The following is a 14,310-nucleotide window of genomic DNA, read 5'->3' on the forward strand; positions in this document are numbered from 1 at the left end:
TTTGGGCCAAGCCAGCCCTAACAAACTATTTCCTGTGATCATCCCTGACAAAAGGGGTCCTGAGTGGCTCAGAAACTAAGCACTTGGTCTTTCGTGATGTGATCTTTCTGTAATGAAGCTTTGAATGACATTTGACGATTCATGGTGTGCTGGTGAATATGTGCATTTACCTGTCATGTATCCAGTTTCCAGCTGGTAGCTGCTGCAGATCCCGCTACTGTAAAGCCTCATAAACACGATCGGATTTTCCAAAAATTGGCAGGGTTGTCAGATAATCTGACCGTTTGTATGCCCCATCGGACAATTGATGTTGGAATTTCCAACAACAAAGGTTTTATAGCATGCTTTGAAATATTCCGACAACAAATGTGTGCCGTCGGATTATCTGATTGTGTGTACACAAGTCAGTCGGAAAAAAAATCCAAAGTACAAACAAGCATGCTCCGAACCAATGCTAAACATAAGACAACAAACTCCAACCCTATTGGACGGAAGTCCACAAATACATCACACGGATAACCACTGACACTCTGGACTACACGCCTGCCCAATTCCTCCTTCACCATGCCAATTCGCTCCCGAGTGGTTATTGCCGGTCCTTAGCTATGCATATGGTAAATGCTGCACGAATGTGCATTCCGCTTAATTGGCTATCCTCAAATCCTCCTTCTCTAGCTGATTGGTTTAAACACATTCAGAAGGCAATGGAGATGGAGGAACTGATCCATCAATCGAACGATACCCCTGCGAAGTTCACGGAGACCTGGGCCTGTTGGATACACTTCACTTCCACGGATGATTACATCCGCCTCAGACCCTGACGACACTTACCATGGACCCCTTGACCCCACTTTCTTACCGAGCTGTGGTGGGCTTCACCTCCCTCCCCCAGGACCCCCCCCCCCTCTCGTCCAGAACCATTTCCCACCACCTCCCCCCTACCTTTCCTAGTAACCCGTAACATGTTACAAAGAGTCTGCTGACTGCCAGACTTTGCTGCCCTAAAAGATAGGTGATACTAGAGACCAGACCAGGGAAAGTAGGCGAAAGAAGTTGTTCGACTGTCCCTGGTTTACCATTGCCGCCTCCACGAACGCCTGGAGTTATGAGTGAGTATCAGTCACTCTGGCAGTGCTCTCCCCGAACTGTAAGGTATTAGGGGGGAACATAACTGTAAAATCTCCCTGTATTGTGACCAGAGAGGCCGTTAGTATGTTTTTTTTGTATACCACGGTTATTAACTTTTTTTGTTGGTATCCATTACGTAGGCCACATTGTTTTTTTAGGTATTCGTTTCTGCTCTAGATAGGCTGTAGCGGCTGCGCCCGCAAATTTTTCACATTGATGGTCTATGCCTTCTGTTACTATAATTGTCAATGCTGAAGGAAAAATAAAAACTTTTGGAAAAAAAAAAACATAAGACAACAATAGCAGAAGTTTCCCAAAAAGTGGCACTAAAGAGCTGAAAAAACACATAGTTTTGTGTATGCAGAACAAGTTCACGGCCAAGGCCCTTCGCACAGAATTCCATGGATTTGTCCAATTTAAATCCGATTGTGAGTATGAGGCTTTAGGCCCATTTGCAGGAATACGTGCAATGGGAATACTGACAATTTCTTTGGCACCAGGCACCGCTCAGAGATTAGCGCTATCCATAGGTATGCAGAGGGAGGGACATGTCAGTTGCCTTGTTTCATCCCCTCTGTTGTTATGAGCAGTGATGGGCTCAGTGGATCCACTACCAATTACCAGGTTGAAGATCCAGCAGAGTCTACTTGACAGACAGATGGGGTGGAACACAAACAGGGGAACTCACAGCGCTTCCAACAGGTGACTCAATAAGCAAGGAGGTGGTGGTGGTGGAAGCCCAGAAATGGAGCTACTATGTGGGGGAAGGCAGTGACTCGAGAAGAAATTCAACAAAGATGGCTTTTCTTCTAAAAATACATTGTGGAAGCAAAGCAAGGTATTTATAAACCAGTATTCTCATTTTTTGTGACCATGCAAGTTCTTCCCCAAAGCCCTGGTAATCCAATATCAGATACAAAGCAAGTCTTACCTTTATAAAATTGTTCAGGTGACCCAACTTCCGCATGTTCGAGACTCCATGAAGTTTGGCCACATTTTGTAGAATTTCTCTGAGGTTGTCACTTGGTTCTGGAAAAAATAAATGTGTGATTTTTACCCAACAGGACATTATAAAACCATCACAGGTTAAATACGGCAAAACATATACAGCAGGTAACTAGTAGTCACTATATGTGGCTTGCACTAAACAACAAGCTTTTTGGCATAATACAAAATAGATCTTTTTAAATAGACCAAACAGAAAACTTGAAGTTAAAGTGGAGTTCCACCCATAAATATAACATTACATCAGTAGTTTTAAAAAAATGTCATTAGTCCTTTACGGAAATTTTTTTTTTTTTTTAGATGCCTTCAAAGTGTTGTTGCTAGGCAGAATAGTTATCTTCCCACTTCCTGCACCTAGGTGCTTAAGCTTCCTAACCTACACCGCACAGACTCCTGGGAATGTAGTGGGTATAACTTTCCAGGAGTCTGTGCACTCCCTAGTCTCAAAGAATCATGTGACTTGGACAGCACAGGTGCTGAAACCTGATCTGACACTGCTTGTGCAGCACTGAGCATGTTCGAGATCTGCAAGGCTGAAATCCAGGAAGTCATACAGTCTGGCTTCATGATGCCCACACTTAAGATGGCCCCAGTCAATTTCTATTTTATAAAGTGTCTAAATGCTGTAACAACCTAACAAAACAGACCTTAGTTTACAGACTAACTTTACTAGAATACATTAAGCTTGTGTATTACAGGGGTATTTATATTTAGAAAGTGAAATTGTGGCCGGAACTCCGCTTTAACATGTGAACAAAAGATCTTAAAGGGGAGTTCCAGGCTATTTTTAGTTTATTGAAAGTCAGCAGCTACAAAAACTATAGCTGCTGACTTTTAATAAACAGCCACTTGCCTGTCCCAGGATCCAGCGATGCAGACGCACAAAGGCCCGCTCCTCTCCGCCTCCATTGGAACAGTGGGCACCCGGCCGCGACAGCTTGTGGCTTCACGGCCAGGCGCGCACTGCACATGCGCAAGTCGCACTCTCTGAGTGGATAGGCGATCTTCTGGGACCTGTCATATGTCCCAGGAAATCGCCTAGAGGGAGGGGTCACCCATATTTAGGATGTAACATGCTGCTATACACCCCCCTCCCCCCTGTGACAGCGGGTTCCTGCTGTCACAATTTTAAAACAGAGCGGCTGTCCATGGCCCCGCCCACAAAACTGCATCATTCAATCACAGTTTCCTATAAATAATGTTTTACAATACCCCTGGGCAGCCGTGGCAGATGGTTTGTAGTTCTCAATAAACTGCAAGGGTGCTGGTGAGCGCTCTCATAGTTTATGGATTCTTCATGCTCTTTAGTAACTGTCTGCCCATGGGAGGTACGGGAAGACAGCTACTGAGAGTTTGCAGGATCCTGGCATTGCACCTGCAATCTGATGATGCAGGTGCAATGCTTTACAGCAGGGGTAGGCAACCGTCTTAAATAGGTGGGAATCTACCTAAACAACATGGGAAAAGTTCACCAGGCACAGTGTCACCTCCTCACACCTGATTTAAACCTCTAATTGCCTTACATCCGTGTAGCAACTGCATACCATTCATGGGTTTAAATCAGGTGGTGAGGATACTGCAACATGTGTAAACCACAGGCCACTGCAGCTAAAGGGGGTGTGGTTGGGGCAGGGGTGGTTAAAATATGCCTTAACTATGGGGTTTCACCTACCCCCAAACTACAAATGTAAATTAACCCTTACTGTTCTGAGCCCCCTATAAGGCTGCTTTCACACTGATGTGCTGCCGTTTACCTGCACCGCGAGTGCAGCGCAGTGCAAACTTTCCTGGGTTAGATGCGCTTTGCCATGGACTTCTATTAAATCCTGCAGGTGTTGTGCTGTTTCTGAAGGCACACCAAAACTCCTGCATTCAGAAAGTGCATCAAACCAGCAGGATATAATATAAGTGCTAAATGGCTAAGTGCAGAACAACCGCAGGAAAGCTGCAGGTACACTGCACCCGAGGTGTGGATAGACCGCAGCACATCGGTGTGAAAGCAGTCTTATACTGTTATGCCCAGTGTATTGCTTCACACTGACCTGAAGATCTTTCCTGCTGCTGGCACCACTCTGGAGACCGCTAGCTGGGATAAGAGGTGGAGTGCAGTTGGTATCACCCAGCATGGGACAGGAGCTGGCACTACAAAGGAGGCATCAGGATATGCGGGTCTTGCTCCCCACTACAGCTCCAACTTTACAAGTAGTCCCTCTGCATTGCACTCTGTCTGATGCTCTGGAATGGGGGGGGGGGGGGTGGCAACAAGCCCAAGCCACACTCTACCAGTCACCTGTCTGCGATCTACTGGTTGCTGACCCCCACGCTACAGGCTGTTGTGTAAAAAAAAAAAAAAATGCACATTTGTTTTTTTTACCTGTACCTTTTATTTTAAATGTGAACTTATCCTTTAAGCTGGCCATACACGGATCAAAACGAATGGGGAAGGCTCCCTGCCGGCAGAGTACACTAGCTCAGCAGGAATGATTCACCCACCCTAAGACCCTTTTCACACTGGAGTGTATTGCAGGCGCTATAGCGTTAAACATAGCGCCTGCAATGCGCCCTCAAACAGCTGCACCATTGTCTCCAGTGTGAAAGCTCGAGGGCTAGCAGGACGGTAAAAAAAAGTCCTGCTAGCTGCATCTTTGGAGCAGTGAAGGAGCGGTGTGTTTACCTTCACCGCTGCTGCCTATTGAAATCAATGGAACAGCACGTCTATTTTAACCCTTTCTCAGCCACTAGCGGGGGGTAAAACCGCTCCGCTAGCGATCGAATTGCGCCGCAAATGCGCCCCAAGGGGTCTTATTGAATGTGGAATTAAAAAACAAATGAATCATGTATTGGAGCTTTACTGTGATTATGCCTTAGAAAATCTTGTGCATGTGCCGTACAATAAAGAGGGGCTGTCGGTACATTTGTACAAGGTTAGACATGTGGGTAGAAGGGTGTGTTTAGCAGAGAAACCCATCCCCCAGATCAAAGGAAAAAACACCCACAAAGACTCATGGGAAGTATGCCATCATTTTAGCCCAAGCCAGAAATGAGGAAGTAAAGAAAACAAAAAAAATAAATATATAATAAACCTTGCGATCTGTGTATTAAGGCTAGCAGCATAAGTTTGAAAAATAGTTAATGTGAGTTGTGTTAACCACTTAAGCCCCAGACCATTTTGCTGGCCAAAGACCTTGCCACTTTTTGTGATTCGGCACTGCAACGCTTTAACTGACAATTGCGCGGTCGTGCGACGTGGCTCCTAAACAAAATTTACTTCATTTTTTTCCCACAAATAGAGCTTTCTGTTGGTGGTATTTGATCACCTCTGCAGTTTTTATTTTTTTCGCTATAAACAAAAATAGAGCGACAATTTGAAAAACAAATCTATATTTTTATTTTTTTGCTATAATAAATATCGCTGTGTGTGTGTGTGTGTGTGTATATATATATAAACATTTTTTTTCCTCAGTTTAGGCCGATAAGTATTCTTCTACATATTTTTGGTAAAAAAATAAATAAAATAAAAATCGCAATAAACTTTTATTGATTGGTTTGCGCAAAAGTTATAGCGTCTACAAAATAGGGGATAGTTTTATGGCATGTTTATTAATATATATATATTTTTTTTACTAGTAATGGCAGCGATTAGCGATTCTTATCGTGACTGCGACATTATGACGGACACATCGGACACTTTTGACACCATTTTTGGACCATTGTCATTTTTACAGTGATCAGTGCTATAAAAATGCACTGATTATTGTGTAAATGACACTGGCAGGGAAGGGGTTAACCACTAGGGGCCGAGGAAGGGGTTAAGCCTGTCCTAGGGAGTGATTCTAACTGTTAGTGGGGCGTGGCTATGAGTGACACTTCACTGATCGCTGCTCCCAATGAGAGGGAACATTCGATCAGTGACATGTCACTAGGGGGAGATTTTGTGTTTACACCGATATCTCCCCGTTCTTCAGCTCTGTGACATGATCGCGGGACACTGGTGGACATCGAGTCCGCAGGTCCCTCGCGACCACATGGCTGCAAATTAAAGGGGGCGTACCTGTACGTCCATTTGCCTGTCCGCGCCATTCTGTCTACGTAAATCTGCGTGCGGCGGTCCTTAAGCGGTTAAGGTGCTTAACACACTAAAAAGGTGCACATGCTATTCCTGGTAATGCAACACACCACAATGCATGATAGTGAATTACTCTAAGTTGTGGTGCGTTGCAGCACACATGCTGGCCAGGTGCATTGGGGTGTCATTAAAGGAATTTATTTTTTTTAGCTAAATAGCTTCCTTTACCTTACTGCAGTCCTGGTTTCATGTCCTCATTGTTCGTTTTTGCTTTGATGTTGCTGTAATTCCTCTCTGTTCTTGACACTTCCTGGTTGTCTGTTTCCTGATCACCACAGTACTGGGAGATTTCTCACTGTGGTGACTAATCAAGGAGGTGTGTCTAAAACCCCTCAGCACCAATCCAGTTTCATTTTGCAAAACCTTCACTGCCCTCTATTGGCTCTCTGGCTCTGTACATCAGAGAGGCAGGAAACAACAGCAAAAACTAAACTAAACTGCAGGCACATTATATGATTGATTTTTATCTATTTTTAATAATTTTTAAAAGGAATCGGTTAACTATTATGGGGCAGATCCACAAAGAAATTACGCCGGCGTATCTATTGATACGCCGCGTAATTTCAAAGTTCTGCGTCGTATCTTTGTTTTGTATACACAAAACAAGATACGACGGAATGAGGGATCGATCCGACAGGCGTACGTCTTAGTACGCCGTCGGATCGTAGGTGTATACTTACGCTGGCTGCTAGGTGGCGTTTCCATCGAATTCCGCGTCGAGTATGCAAATTAGCTAGATGCGGCGATCCACGAACGTACGTCCGGGTGGCGCATTTTTTTTTTACGTCGTTTTCGTTCGGCTTTTTCCGGCGTATAGTTAAAGCTGCTATATGGTGGCGTACTCAATGTTAAGTATGGCCGTCGTTCCCGCGTCGAAATTTGAATTTTTTACGTTGTTTGCGTAAGTCCTTCGCGAATAGGGATTTGCGTAGAATGACGTCACCATCGTAAGCTTTGGCTTGTTCCGGTTTAATTTCGAGCATGCGCACTGGGATAAAGAGATTTTTAATACAGCTTACCTGTAAAATCTTTTTCTTGGAGTACATCACGGGACACAGAGCGGCATTCATTACTATATGGGTTATATGGAGTACCTTCAGGTGTAGACACTGGCAATCTTCAAACAGGAAATGCCCCTCCCTATATAACCCCCTCCCATAGGAGGAGTACCTCAGTTTTGTAGCAAGCAGTATGCCTCCCAAAATGGTCCTCAAAAGAGGGGTGGGAGCTCTGTGTCCCGTGATGTACTCCAAGAAAAAGATTTTACAGGTAAGCTGTATTAAAAATCTCTTTTTCTTTATCGTTACATCACGGGACACAGAGCGGCATTCATTACTATATGGGATGTCCCAAAGCAATGCTTACAATGAGGGGAGGGAGAACATCTCCAAGACAAAAGGATTTAATTTAGAGATATACTCAAATCATAATAAATCCAACTTATTTGAGAAAAATAATCTTAAATTTTAAATTTAACTCAAAAAAAGAGGAGCCCCCGGAATCCGAGGGTCTCAAACTGCAGCCTGCAGCACTGCCTGCCCGAAGGCAGTATCAGTATTCCTTCTTACGTCCAACTTGTAGAATTTTGTAAATGTGTGGACAGAAGACCAGGTTGCCGCCTTGCAAACTTGAGCCATAGAGATCTGGTGGTGCGCTGCCCAGGAGGCGCCCATGGCTCTAGTAGAATGAGCCTTTAATGATACTGGAGGAGGCAACCCTTTCAAGCCGTAGGCCTGAGTGATCAATTGCTTAATCCACCTAGAAATGGTGGACTTTGCAGCTGCCTGCCCCTTCTTGGGCCCATCCGGTAGAATAAACAGCACATCTGTTTTCCGGATCTTCTCTGTAGCTTTAAGATAGGCCTTCATGGCCCTGACAATATCCAAGGTATGCAGCAACCCTTCCTTTCTGGAAGTAGGTTTAGGGAAGAAGGATGGTAATACCAAATCCTGGTTCAAATGAAAACTGGATATGACCTTCGGTAAGAAGGAAGGATGAGGGCGGAGAACGACCTTGTCCTTATGAAATATAAGATATGGTTCCTTACAGGATAAGGCTGCCAGTTCCGAAACTCTTCTTGCGGAAACTATGGCAACCAAAAACACCAACTTCCTTGTCAGTAGAACCAAAGGAACTTCAGCCAACGGCTCAAACGGTTGTTTCTGTAAACTCGACAGAACAAGATTTAAATCCCACGGACAAAGCGGGGATTTAACTGGAGGTTTAATACGTAAGACCCCTTGAAGGAAGGTCTTAACCAGCGAGTGGGTGGCCAGTGGCCGCTGAAACCACACTGACAGGGCAGAAATCTGTCCTTTGATTGTGCTTAATGCCAATCCTTTATCCACTCCTAGCTGGAGAAAACTTAAAACTCTATCTATGGTGAACTTGCGAGGAAGCCATAGCTTGGACTCGCACCAGCCTATATAGGCCTTCCAGACCCTGTGATAAATCACCCTAGAGACCGGTTTCCTGGCTCTGATTAGGGTAGAGATTACTTTCTGAGACAGACCTCTACCCCTGAGAATCAAGGATTCAGCTTCCAGGCCGTCAAATTTAGATGCCGTAAGGCAGGGTGGAGGATCGGACCTTGCGATAGCAGGTCTGGCCTTAGAGGCAGAGTCCAAGGGTTTCCCACTACCATCCTTAGGATTAGTGAGTACCAAGCCCTTCTGGGCCATGCTGGAGCTACCAGGATAACTGGTATGTGCTCCACCCGGATCCTGCGCAGCAGGCGGGGTAGTAACTGGAGCGGGGGAAACGCATAAAGAAGCTTGAACTGATGCCAAGGGCAAACCAGAGCATCGGTTCCGCAGGCCATCGGATCCCTTGAGCGGGACATGAACCTGTCTAGCTTCTTGTTGAGTCTCGATGCCATGATATCCACGTCCGGCACTCCCCATCTTTGGCAGAGTGCTTGAAAGACTTGTGGATGCAGAGACCATTCCCCCGGCCATAGAGTCTGGCGGCTTAAGAAGTCCGCCTGAAAGTTGTCCACTCCGGGAATGAATACTGCCGATATGCAGGGCACATGAGCCTCTGCCCATAGGAGAATCAAGCTCACTTCTCTCTGAGCGGCCTGACTCCTGGTCCCCCCTTGGTGATTTATGTATGCCACTGCCGTGGCATTGTCTGATTGAATTCTCACCGGGAGCCCCTGCAATTTCGACGTCCAAGCCCTGAGGGCTAGTCGAACAGCTCTGAGCTCCAAGATGTTGATGGGTAAAAGCTTCTCTGGCTTTGCCCAAATACCTTGGCGAGTGGAACCATCCACAATCGCTCCCCAGCCCGTCAGGCTGGCGTCTGTGGTCACTATCTTCCAAGCCACTGGGCTGAAAGATTTTCCCTTCAGTAGATTCTGAGGGTCTAACCACCAACACAGACTTTGCCGGACTCTTGATGAGAGAGGCAACGGGATATCCAAGGCCTGTGGCCTTCTGCTCCATGCTGACAGGATGGCTGCCTGCAGGATGCGAGTGTGGCTCTGGGCGTATGGCACCGCCTCGAAAGTAGCCACCATCTTGCCTAGTAATCTCATACATAGGCGAATAGTCGGTTCTTTCTAGCTTAGAACCAGTAGGATTAATTCCTTGATGGCTTTGACCTTCCTCAGAGGTAGGAACACCCCTTGTTGTTCCGTGTCTAATCTCATGCCGAGATATTCCAACTGCCTTGTGGGCTGGAATGCTGACTTTTCTCGATTTAGGACCCAGCCGAACCTCTCGAGGTATTGGACCGTGAGGGCCACTGCTCGTTCCAAGCCGGGAGACGAGTGGTCTATGACTAGGAGGTCGTCCAGGTATGCTAGGATCGTGACCCCTTGGATCCTTAGCTTGGCTAGGATTGGAGCTAGAACCTTCGTGAACACCCGGGGGGCCGTAGCCAACCCGAAGGGAAGCGCCACGAATTGGAAATGACGCGAAGCCACCATAAAGCGTAGATATCTTTGATGTGGCTGATAAATTGGAACATGAAGGTAGGCATCCTTTATGTCTATGGACGCCATGAAGTCGTCTTTTTGGAGTGTGGCAGCTGCTGACCGCACGGATTCCATCCGAAATGAGCGGACTTTTAAGTATGCATTTACCATCTTTAGGTCCAAAATTGGCCTGACATCTCCATTGGGCTTTAGGATGATGAATAGGTTGGAGTAGAAACCCAGCCCCTGTTCCAGGACTGGTACCTCTACTATTACTTCCTGGGAAAGTAGATGATCTAGAGCCGACCTTAATGCGGCTCTTTTCTCCAGATCGTTTGGAATCCTCGACTCCTGGAAATGAGGAGGAGGAAACCTTAGGAATTCTAGCTTGTAGCCTGTGGCCACGGAAGACCGTACCCACTCGTCGGGAATGCTGGCTTCCCAAATCTCCGAAAAGAGTCGCAGCCTTCCCCCCACCTTCGTGGGTGGGGGCGCCCCTTCATGAGGTAGACTTGGGGGCTGGTTTTGCTGGCTTGCGAAACCACTGCCTCTTGCCCCTAACAGCCTGTCCTCGTGATCTGCTGTTGAAGCCGAAGTTTGTTCTTGCAGGAGGCCGTCGATACTGTTTGGCATTAGAGGGCCCCTGCCCAGGGGAGGACTGTCGTTTAAACGCAGGTCCCTGAACCCTCTTCTTAGTTGGCAAGAGAGTACTCTTGCCGCTTGAAATGGTCTGAATGTATTTATCTAAGTCCTCTCCGAAGAGCCGTCCTCCATGGAAGGGAAACCCTGCCAGGAGCTTCTTGCATGGGGGCTCAGCCTCCCAGCTTTTTAACCATAAGAGTCTTCTCATATGGATAAGGGATAATGATAAACGTGACGCTTGTTGGATAGAATCCTTGATTGCGTCTACCGTAAAACATATGGCCTTAGGGACATCCGAAAATTCTTCTGCCTGCTCGGCAGGAATAAGTTCAAGCATTTGCTTAAATTGATCCGATAAAGCTTGAGCGACTCCAATCGCAGCCACGGCTGGCTGTACTACTGCCCCTGCAGAAGTGAAGGAGTTCTTAAGTAGGGCTTCCAAGCGTCTATCAACTGGATCTTTGAAAACCTGTACGTTTTCTACAGGACATGTTAACGATTTGTTAACACATGAGATGGCTGCGTCTACTGCAGGAGAAGCCCATCTCTTGGAAAACTTTTCTTCCATAGGATATAAGACAGAAAATTTCTTAGGTGGAAAGAAAACCTTGTCTGGTTTGTTCCACTCTTGGAACAAGACTTCCTCCAATAGAGGATGGATCGGAAACACAGCACTGCTTTGAGGCGCCCTCAGTGAGCCCAAAGCTGAAACCGTCGATACCTGGAGGTCTGGTACAGGCAGGTTGAATGCCTTATGGACCAAGTCCGTCAAGCCCTGAATCCACCAGCTCTCCCTCAGGGAGACTGCCCCAGACTCCTCTGTATCCGGATCTTCGATCCCTGAACCTACTTGGTCTCTGTCCAAGAGGTCCAATTCCCCAGAGGAAAGGACCTCCTCTTCCGAGGGTCCGCGCACGGGTGACGGAGATCTATTCCGCTTACTACCCCGCATGGCTGCGGCTATCATTTCTCCCATGCTTCTCCGCATCTCATTTAAAGAGGCGAGTAACACCTCCTCCGTGACCACCTTAGGGCTGGGTTGACTCGCGTCAGCTCTAGCCCCAGACCCCGATGGCCCAAAGGCTCCCTGTGGGGAAAGCAGCGGCATAGCTCTATCCGAGACCTCAGATTCTGCGGGGGAATCCCCACCTTTTGTACCCTCTGATCTTGATGCCATGGTACAATACCGAGGTACACCTGCTACTTATTGGTACCTGGGACTTATAATAGTTAAATGCCCAAACACCTGTTTGGGGAATAAAAAATGTTTCCTCTACCCTAGATGACACTTTTTTTTTTTTTTTTTTTTCAAAGAAAAACTTTTCTTCTTTTTTCTTTTTTTTTTTTTTTTTTCAATCTAGGCAAGAAAAAACATTCTATCCCCCCGAGTAGTATTGCCAAAGAAAAGACTATGAGATGGAAAAGAAAACCAGCCTATTCCTAGGCTAAACCACAATCTTCTGAAGACTGTAGTATTCTTTCTGGCCACTGTGTGTCCTCAGCGCCCCGTGCTTCACTCCAGTCCTTCCTCCCTTAAGCCAGAGAAATGAATGAGCTGTGGCATCTAAGGAAGGGCCGCCCCTTCCTTTAAACCACTGACCCGCCCTTCCCCCCCAGCTAAAATGGCGCCAAATGCGTCTATAACACGTGCACGCGCACCGCGCGCGCGCCCGCCGACGGGGGGGGGGGTTGGGAGGAAGGGCCTCTCTGTTCCTGCAGCCGCAGGCCTGGAACACACGAGGAGGTCAGCGTTTTGCCTGCCTTGCAGGCATGAGGGAGAGGACTGGATAGAGCATCGCCTGGAGGCTTGCAGGTAAGCATAGCTCTCTGACACACACATACACTTGTACATAAAAGGCCCCACTCACAGCTTTTCCAACACTACCAGGGAGGTCACTTTTTATGGGGAAATATAACATATAGAGCCATCCTATCTTCATGATATGTGACTGGTTTGCCAGATGCAATGCATAACCTTAGGCATGTCCCCTGTGACCTCCCAGAAAAAACTTGCTAAGAGCCAAGCCCCGCAGGTTTTTCCCCTTACTTACCTGCTCCATGCCGCAGGACTTTGCCAAGCAAGAGGTCCAATCTTCCCCCATCTCCGTGGGGATGTCTAGACCTTCAGGCCCTGGGAACCTTCTTCTTCCATGAAGGATCCACTGTCCTGGGCCCATACAGCACCCTGGCAAACAGAAAACATTAGGCGCCCCAAAGGTTTTCTAAGTTCTGGGCCCAGGGTCCAGCTCTCTTAAAAAGAAAGCATTATGGGCTATACCCCAAGGGTTTGGGGTCCGGTTACTGACCACTTTAGCGCGCAGGCTTTTTTGGACAGAACCGGTAGCTCACCTAATCCCAAGGATGCGGAGGCAAGCTAAACCATGACTAACACCTAAGACACTGGCGTAAAAACTGAGGTACTCCTCCTATGGGAGGGGGTTATATAGGGAGGGGCATTTCCTGTTTGAAGATTGCCAGTGTCTACACCTGAAGGTACTCCATATAACCCATATAGTAATGAATGCCGCTCTGTGTCCCGTGATGTAACGATAAAGAAACCCCCACGAACGGCGCATGCGCCGTTCAAATAAAAACGTTGTTTACGTCGGGTCACGACGTATTTACATAAAACACGCCCCTATCACATCGATTTGAATTGCGTGCCCTTACGCCGCCAAAGATACACTACGCCGCCGTAACTTACGGCGTGGATTCTTTGGGGATTCGGGAAAAAAAAAAGTACGTTACGGAGACGTAGTGTATCTTAGATACGCTACGCCCGGCGCAAATATGCACCGCTGTACGTGGATCTGCCCCTCTGTCTCTATACCCTGTAAACAGTCATTTCAGCAAAAAAAATGTTTTTCCTTTAGTGACCCTTTAAGATCCAAATGGCATGACAGCAATGCATCAGTGTGAGCCCAGCCCTGAAATATCTAATAGATAGATGAGCACAATATAAGCATCAGTGGGAGATTTGGATCCTCACCACACATAATTCCAGTTGAGTTACTTATTGCTACAAGGACATACAAAGCGCCCCCCCCCCCAAAGAAGACATAGTCCGGAGCCCCTTTGGTGGGATGATATCAGGAGGGATACATTTGGAATATGACATGGCTGGAAAGGCCCATCCTGATAGAGGTATGTTAGTATCTCATGGAATGAAGACAACTCATCCTCACTCACTCTTCTAAAACATTTACGCTGTCAGATTTCTGTATGATAAGAGTGTTATTTTCTTTTAGGTCACTGAAAAGGGCACTGTAACCTTTTTTTTTTTTTTTTTATAGATTCTGATGACCTAATGGTTCGGTGACTCGAATGGTGAAAATTCAGCATACAAGTGTATGAAACATTTACAAGGAACTATTATTTTTTCCCTTTTGCTCTGCAAAAAAAAAAAGAAAAAGAAAAAAAGTGCCTTATGTATGTTTGATAAATGCGTCGTCGTCCCCCCCCCCCAAAAAAAAATCTGTTTATCTTATAA

The 14,310-nt window shown here is 46.5% G+C and overlaps 1 protein-coding gene across 1 annotated transcript in view; it reads right to left on the reverse strand.

Moving 5' to 3' along the window:
- The window catches only part of RICTOR (RPTOR independent companion of MTOR complex 2), a 214,684-nt gene that overhangs the window by 142,557 nt on the left and 57,817 nt on the right, over positions 1 to 14,310 (reverse strand). The window contains 1 exon segment of the mRNA XM_040338626.1: positions 2,060 to 2,157. Coding sequence (XP_040194560.1) covers positions 2,060 to 2,157 — 98 coding nt within the window.

Source organism: Rana temporaria, chromosome 1, assembly GCF_905171775.1.
Source record: "Rana temporaria chromosome 1, aRanTem1.1, whole genome shotgun sequence".
Lineage (NCBI taxonomy): Eukaryota > Metazoa > Chordata > Amphibia > Anura > Ranidae > Rana > Rana temporaria.